This window comes from Salvia hispanica, chromosome 4 (assembly GCF_029641045.1).
Source record: "Salvia hispanica isolate PSC_SH4W2 chromosome 4, Shi_PSC_v1, whole genome shotgun sequence".
Classification (NCBI taxonomy): Eukaryota; Viridiplantae; Streptophyta; class Magnoliopsida; order Lamiales; family Lamiaceae; genus Salvia; species Salvia hispanica.
This window is the reverse complement of record NC_142695.1, coordinates 20,662,468-20,671,088: the sequence shown is the minus strand read 5'-3', so window position 1 is coordinate 20,671,088 and position 8,621 is coordinate 20,662,468. Positions and strand designations below refer to the sequence as shown.

Sequence of the window (8,621 nt, the reverse complement as noted above, 5' to 3'; positions counted from 1 at the left end):
AATATAAACTATAATGGCTATACGTATAGGATCGCCTAACAAGAATGAGAATGAATAGAAAAAAGATAAAATATTACGGGCTTAATAGGTGATGGAAGCCCAAGCCTAAAATGTTAACCGGGAAGAAACGGTATTCTATTTAAAAGAAATTTTTTTTATGAAACAGTCAACGCTTGAGTTTGCAGCTCTAGCGAGCTACGGTACGAACTAATCAACAATTTATCCAAAATTGTAAACACATAAACACCAAGCCCAAAATCAAAAATAAAAATAAAAATAAAAATAAAAATAAAAATAAAAATAAAAATAGCAGAAAGAGCACAATACCTATGAGAGACACTAGCCCAAAATCAAAAATAAAAATAAAAATAAAAATAAAAATAGCAGAAAGAGCACAATACCTATGAGAGACACTGATGCAGTATTGGAAGAGTTATATTTTTTATTTTATTTATTTTCTAGTTAATATAATTAGTAGATGGAAAAATATTAAAAGTAATTGTTTTTCTTTCTACAAATTAGGTTTTCCTATTTTGCTTATTTTACTTTCAGTTATTTTCCTTCTAGTTTTATTTTCCATAAGTTTAGGATTCCTTTTGCCTATATAAAGGTCTTATTGTTGATCTTAAAAGATAGACTTTTGATTATTAATTTTACAATGAGTTTTATACTCTAGAGTTCTTAATTAGTTGAGTTCTTGATTACCAGTTCAGTCATTCTCATACATTTCTGCATCATTTGCATCAGACACCCAAGGATTAAGCCACAACAAAAGAGAGTTCCCAAGATTATGATAAACTCTGCACTTTAGTGTGTTGGTGCGGTCGACTGACCCCACCCGACCCCACCAGGATCCGCGGCTGGTTTGAAGCTTTTTATTAAATGTCTTACAAATAAAATTGTCAGAGTTTAGCCCAAACTAGATACACTCCCGTCCCACAATAAGAATCACATTTTGTCATTTCTGTGCGTCCCACAATAAGAATCGCATTTCACTTTTATCATAAACGGTTAGTATGTTGCACATTCCACTAATTCACTTTACTTACATTCTATTGCTATAAAATTAATATAAAAAAGTGAACCTCATATTCTACTAACTTTTTCGAGTTACTGTTTTTTACATGGGACTCCTATTATACGGATGGAGTAATGTTTTATTAATGTGAGTTTTGTGTGCGAACTCTAGCGACAACTAACAACTAACAATAATACTCCAAATATAAATATTTTAGTATTAAATTACCCCAAAAATACTTTTAGTATCAAATAGATTCGCTTGAGATGATAACGAAGTTAAATTTCTAGCTATATATGTTGCAATAAGGTCTAAAACTATATCAGTGTTCTATTTCATAATATCTTATACTGTAATACGACAAATGATGAAACATTGTTATTCTCAAGCTACTATTATCAAATTGAATTCATCGATCTAGACACTTCTTTTTATGCAATATATATTTTATACGGTATCCCCTCAACTCAATTCGGATCTCAGTTATGTAATGGAACATTGTAATATAGGCGTCTTTTAGAACAAATTTAATTCAACGATGAATATATATATACCAAGATGATCTTGAGCTTGAGTACTAATTAGAAAGCTTGCTACCCAAAATTATCGAATAATATGTACCTTCAAATCCCTCCTCCTAACAAAAAAATAAAAGAAAAAAACTTCGAATAATATGTACCTTCAAATCCCTCCTCCTAACAAAAAAATAAAAGAAAAAAACTACAAATTAAAGCAAGACAAACAAAAGTCGGGAAGGAAGAAAAAAACAAACCTAATTGAAGAGCAGTACTTATCTTAGAGAATAGAGATAATGTGGATGGCAAGCTAGGAATGAAATGTTTGAGTCTATCCATCACCAATAGATAAAGACGATCATAAGTGTGGGCTCGGTGCAGATATGAGATTCTATGTAAAATTTTAATAATAATTTACAGATTTTAGATTCTCTGTAAAATGTTAATATTATCTTTCTCTCTTAAAAATAAAAACTATATCCAATATAGATTATACCTTAAAATTAGATTTTTTAAAAATTTTCTGTTTTAGAATATGGACCTCACAATCCACTAACACAACTTCTATTATTTTTTCTTCTTATTTCATTTATTTTATCAATTTTTCTTTTCTTCTCTCACTTTATCAATTTTTTTTTCTTATTTTATCAATTGTACATTAAACTTGTGATGTTTTAAAAAAATTTTAAGACAAATGTAGTAATATTTAGTGATTTGGATAGTATAGTGTAGTATATTGCTATGTTGTATGTATAATCAATTCTTAGAAATTATTTTTAATTTTTTCTCTCTTTTTTGTACACATTATATGACAATATATTTAGACTATAGAATTTTTAATTGTAAAACTTTGACAAAAATTAATACATAAGAAGAAATTTCTTTTGTGCATGAAATTATAAAAAATAAAATTTTAAGTATTAGTAAAATAAGAAATAACCTGTCTAATAAAAGAAATAATTCACTTAGTGACTGTAATACGGATGTGTAATAAATTTCAATATAGTAGAGCATGTAAAAAAAATTATTGGCAAATGAAGATAATTTAAAGCCGGGTTATAGTAAACCGAATTCATAATTTTGGTCCGAAGATTAATCATTCTATTGTTTAGCCAACAAACGCACAAAAAAAATGCAATAATTGATCTCCCTAAGAGCGGCCACGATTTGGTCACGATCCATTGATTATGACTTACTCCTTTTTCCCAGATCGCCATTTAAATTGTCACGCCATGAAATAGTATTTCTTCCGTTCCATAAAAGATATCACATTTGTGGGATGGCATGAGATTTTAGGAGGTTTTATTTGTTTGTTAAATGGAGAGAGAAAATATTTTTATATTAAAGTGAGAGAAAACTTTTTCCAAAAAAGAAAATGTGACATCTTTTGTGGAACACACTAAATAAAAAAGTGTGACATCTTTTATGGGGCAGAGGGAGTACTAATTGTTGGTGATTGGAACTAAAAAAATTAACATATAATATTCCACATCGGTGTCAATAGAAAATTATAACTAGTATATAAGTCTTATGTCCTCTCCTCCTATTACCAATTGGTTTTAGGATGGAACCCATGGATTTCTATCATGGTATCAGAGCGGGTCGCCGACTGTGGGTCAAATTTAACTGACACTGCAGTGTATCTGGACTGAAATCGAAAAAATAACTGACCCAACAGTATATCTAGGCTTAAATTTGGGTCTGGTCCAACTGATCAAAAAAATTGGACCAGTTGTCCAAACGATCAGAAAAAAGTCCAACTCCTCCAAGGTTCACCTTGAAGGGTTTGAGGGATAGTGTTGGCAATTGAAACTAAAAAAAGGTTCACCTTGAAGGATTTGAGGGAAAGTGTTGACAATTGAAACTAAAAAAAGTAACGTATAATATTCCACATCGGTGTCAATAGAAAACTGAAACTAGTATATAAGTTTCATGGTCTTCTCCTTCTATTACCAATTGATTTTAGGATAGAACTCATGAATTTCTATAACTAATATTATAAATTATACTAGGAAAATTCATTAAAAAATACAAATTGTAAAAAAAAAAAAAACCAATTCATTTACAAATTTCATTCTATTATACTCTTTATTATTGACGGATCCAAATGTATAGTTCAAAGAGGTGTTAAATTCCTAATAATTATTTATGAAACATAACATCTAGTATAATATTTCTCAGCGTTGGTTTATAGCATTATGTGGGACAAAATTACTTGTACCATAGTACGTTTGCTATTTTTGTTTTGCAATATAAATATTAATACTATAGTGCAAGAACCGAAAGAAGAAGAAGCAAAGATGATATGTTTAAATGAAGAAGTTTTCCACGTGTCATACGATTCCCTCTGCGTTATTACACGTTATCATTTTTGCTGACTTAGCTCCAAAGTCATCCACCTTATATATATTCGATCAAAATCTCTTCATCCAAACACTGTCTTCCAAAACATTTTCATAGGTCACAAAAAGTTGCTATTGCAAATTAAACCAACCATAAATGGCTCCCGAAATTGTCAAGTCAACAGCCGGAAACGCGGCGGCGCCGGTGGTGGGCGCTTCCAAGCATGCCTACGTGACTTTCTTGGCCGGCGCCGGCGATTATGTGAAAGGCGTCGTTGGGTTGGCCAAGGGGTTGAGGAAAGTCGGCGCTGCTTTCCCGCTTGTGGTGGCGATCCTGGCCGACGTGCCGGTGGAGCACCGCCGCATCCTGGTGGAGCAGGGCTGTATTCTCCGGGAGATCGAGCCGGCGTTCCCTTGCGCCGGTGCCGATCAAAGCCGCGCTTATGTTAGGAATTATTTCCTTCTTAACTACTGCAAGCTTCGCCTTTGGGAGGTATTTCTTTTGTCATAACTTAGTTGAGTCGTATTCTGGTATTTTCTAGGTTATAAATTAGTTGTCAACTTAGTTGAGTCGTATTCTAGTAGTATTTTTTATGTCATAAATTAGTTGACTCATATTCTATTTCGACTTATTCTAGTCTTTTCTATGTCATAAATTAGTTGACTCATATTCTATTTCGACTTATTCTAAGTTAGTTGAATTTTTATTTTGGCAAAAACTTGTTCAATTCCCTATTTTACCTTTTTATTTATTTAATATTTGAATATTAATTATTTTAATTAAATCTAATTTCGAAAAGAAACGGATTAACTAATTTGAAAAACTGAAGGAGTATGTACAATTTGACACATTTGATCACATTTTTGTTTAGTCACATTTTTGTGGTGCATTTAATATGGTTTTTGTATGATGATGTGTAGTTTGTGGAGTATGAGAGAATGATATACATGGATGCGGATGTGCAAGTGTTTGATAACGTAGATCACCTATTTGAGCTTCCGAGTGGCTATTTCTATGGGGTTGTCGACTGCGTGTGTGAGATGTCCGGCGATGTCTGCCCGCAGAAGCTCCGGTGGCCGCAGGAACTCGGCCCTCAGCCTCCTTTCTACCTAAATGGCGGCATGTTTGTTTTCGAGCCTGATCTCACCACCTATCGTGATCTCATTCACACCCTCAGCATCACTCCTCCCACCCCTTTCGCTGAGCAGGTACTCTATCTAAATCACAAATTTTAAATGAAATATTATAATTTTTAATATACATAATAATATGATGAATTTTAATCAAATTGATCAGTCAAATAGTAATATTACAAATTTTCAGTTTTTCTGATTTATTTATAAAATAATATAATTATATTATAAATTCCATTACAAAAAATTTATCTTTCACAACAATGGTAAGACATTTTTTTAAAATAATCACAATTCAGGACTCAACAATTGTGACACATTTTTTTTAAAATAACCACTCAAAAAGAAGTTAAGTTGAGGATAAATTATTTTATTCTTTTTATTTTTAGGATGTCTCTATATGTGTTTTTTAATTATAGTTGGGATACTGATAATGAGGATGCTCTACTTGCAATTCTGTTCATCAGAATCAATTGCGCCCCCCCTGCGGGGGATAAGGATGCTTTAGGAGATAACGTTGATGGTATAGTTACATATACAAATTAACATTTTTAATTACAGTTAAAAATATTTGTGGCCGTTATTTGTAGTATTTAATTAAATTTGATCATTACCGTATCACAAATTTAATTATGTTGTCATTCGTTTCATAATATTTGAAACAATATTAAATCACAATTTTACACAAATTTAATTATGTTGTCATTCGTTTCATAATATTTGAAACAATATTAAATCACAATTTTACATTTTCTCACTCGTTCAAGTCGAGTATTTAACAATGTTATCATATTGTGAAACAATATTAAATCATAATTTTACATTTTCTCACTCGTTCAATTCGAGTATAAATAAAACAATGTTATCTAGGTACAAAATGAAGTGTTTTTGGTTGTGCTCAAAACTGCCATGGCATTTTTATTTTTTATTTGATGAAATGATATCGGCTTTTTAATCATTATAAAATGACATTATTTTCATTTCGATAAATGAATTGAGAAAAAAGTTTTTTAATTCAATTATTTATTTGAAAATTTACAAACTTAGTTTTAAATTTGAAATCCTTTATATAGATGTAGTGGACAAATTTGAAAAAATCCAATTGACATGATGTTGAAAATTTGTCAGGATTTCCTCAACATGTTCTTTAGAGAGAAGATGAAGCCAATTTCGCCGGAATACAATCTATTGGTGGCGATGTTGTGGCGACACCCTGAAGCTGTCGACGTGGAGAAGGCAAAGGTGGTTCACTACTGTGTGGCCGGGTCGAAGCCTTGGAGGTTCACCGGTGAGGAAGAGAATATGGAAAGAGAAGACATCAAGATGCTAGTGAGCAAGTGGTGGGATATATACAACGATGCATCCTTGGATTTCAATGTAGCCCAACGCCTAAGTAAGGGTTTGCCGTTGTCACGGGAGGTGGTGGTTCACTATAGGTCCGCTTCATCTGCGGCGTGATCAATGCCAAATGTTGACAAAAATTAAATAAGTGTTAGATATCGTATGCAACTTTTGTATCAAAAATGTCTTGCAATGGCCTAGACATTATATACTCCTTTTTTTTTTCAGGAAACTGTGGTTAGTTTTGATCATTTCTTACTTATTTACTTTTGCCAGTACCTGCTTTCTTCTAGTAAGTTTTGCTTATTTTATTTTTAAAACTAGACTTCTTATTTTTACTGGTAATAAAATTAAAAGTGAACTTTTGCAAATTCAGTCTTATTTATAATAAAAAGTGGAATGTATTTTTTTAAATGTTTGTACTTTTTTTTTATACCTAATAAAAATAAATATTATTTGAGTTTTTCAGATGAGACTTTATTTTGTATATCAGTTTTTAGGTGAGACTTAATTATGTATGAAATATTTTCGTTCTATTTTCGAACAGTTATGTTTTCTTTACTTTTTTGCATTGAGGAGTATTAGTTATTTTGCCACCATTTTTTAGAGTAAATACAAGAGCATATTTTTGCTACTCCATGACATAAATTGCATTACAAATTCTGAAGTCATTTGAGATATTTTTTACTCCCTCCGTTTTTCAATTAAACTTTATCCAATTTTTCATTTTCGTCCGTCCTACAAAATTTATTTCATTTGGAATCTTTAAAAAAAATAGACATTAAATACATCCTCAATCTCCTCAATGTGTGATCCTTATTCCCTACACAACTTCATTTAATATAACAATTTCTTAAAATCTGCATCGGGTCGGGTCAAATTGGGACAAATTTTGTGAGACGGAGAGAGAACTTCCCTCCGTCCCCTATTAGTTGTCAATTTTGGTTTCGCCACGAGTTTTAAGAAATGTAAAGAAAATTGGATTTAAAAAGTTAGTAGAATAAAAGTCTCACTTTTATTTATTAGTTTTATAATTAAATGTGAGTGGACTAAGTTAGTGGAATGTACAACATATTTATCATTTATGATAAAAGTGAATTATTTATCATTTATGGTAAAAGTGAAAATGAACAATTAATAGAGGACGGATGAAAATTGCAAAAGTGACAATTAATGGGGAAGGGAGGGAGTACTATTTCTTCTCATTTTGTCCTTTCTAACGTCAAAGAAGAACCGTTTCTTATTTTTTATTTCTCTCTTCTTTTATCTCTCTGTTACCAGGCCATTCATTTATATCTCTATCTAATTAATAATCTTACTTTATGCTAAAAGTCAACTTATGTTTTTTTATTGGAATAATGTTTTATGTTGATGCTTAAACCGATACTTAATTCTACCAGTAATAAATCGGGACTAATTATCCTAACTGTGACTATTTTTCGTTTTAATACTGTTGTTCATAATAATAAATTGGACTAATTTATGCACTTCTGCTTATGACTACGTTGAATGAAGAAAGAAAATATAAGAGAAAATAAAAAAGAGTAAGTTTCGTCCCAATCATGACTAAGCATATTATATTAATGTATATGAACTATTTATGCAGTGTTGTTTATGTGTGAAATGAAAGAATAAATAAAGAGAATAATATCTAGTTAGTATAATGTTGTTATGCATTAAATGCAGAGAGAATAACGTGTGATGTCAAAGCTGGTTTCAGTGATTCTAATAAATTTGTTTTTCCATCTTATATAGGTATAATTATATCGTTGTCGGTATGTGTATGACATCTCGTTACATGATTTTTTCAACAAATTTTAATACTCCGTACTCTTCCTTTTTTTGCTCTTAGTGTATAGACATAAGTTTATCATTGTCGCTGTCGCCATCAATAAAAGATTTAAGACTGTATAAAAATAAAATAGTGCACATAAACATTTTTTAAGTATTCATAACCTTCTAAAGTAATTTTAATACCCATTTGTCTAAAGATAGTTGAATCGGGTTCATTTCTTGGTCGTTACAAGGTAGTTGAGCATTTTCTTTATTAACAAAATTCTTTATTTACTCCCGTAGTTTTCTGTATCCTTCTCTTTCTATTTTTCTCTTTTTTAAATCTCGTACTAAAAACGCATCTCTACTACCTTAAAATAAATGAAGCACAGTAGTATTTTTTTTCTTTTCGTAAAAAAGTGAAAAAATTTATGATGTTTAAATTTTGTCGCACTTCATGATTATAAATAAATCAACGAATTGTGTCCAAAATCTGTC

General features: G+C 30.8%; 1 protein-coding gene across 1 annotated transcript; it reads left to right on the top strand.

Moving 5' to 3' along the window:
• Positions 1-3,956: 3,956 nt before the first annotated feature.
• On the top strand, positions 3,957-6,601 carry LOC125194127 (galactinol synthase 2-like). The gene is made up of 3 exons (XM_048092176.2): positions 3,957-4,368; positions 4,797-5,084; positions 6,138-6,601. The coding sequence occupies exons 1-3, from the start codon at positions 4,033-4,035 to the stop codon at positions 6,465-6,467; spliced, it is 954 nt and encodes a 317-aa protein (XP_047948133.1). The 5' UTR covers positions 3,957-4,032; the 3' UTR covers positions 6,468-6,601.
• Positions 6,602-8,621: the final 2,020 nt, after the last annotated feature.

Bases quoted from the DNA above. Each gene is read 5' to 3' on its own strand.
- LOC125194127 (XM_048092176.2), top strand. From the start codon at position 4,033: ATGGCTCCCGAAATTGTCAAGTCAACAGCCGGAAACGCGGCGGCGCCG. The intron at 4,369-4,796 runs GTATTTCTTTTG...GATGATGTGTAG, and splicing joins GCAAGCTTCGCCTTTGGGAG to TTTGTGGAGTATGAGAGAAT. The intron at 5,085-6,137 runs GTACTCTATCTA...AAAATTTGTCAG, and splicing joins CCACCCCTTTCGCTGAGCAG to GATTTCCTCAACATGTTCTT.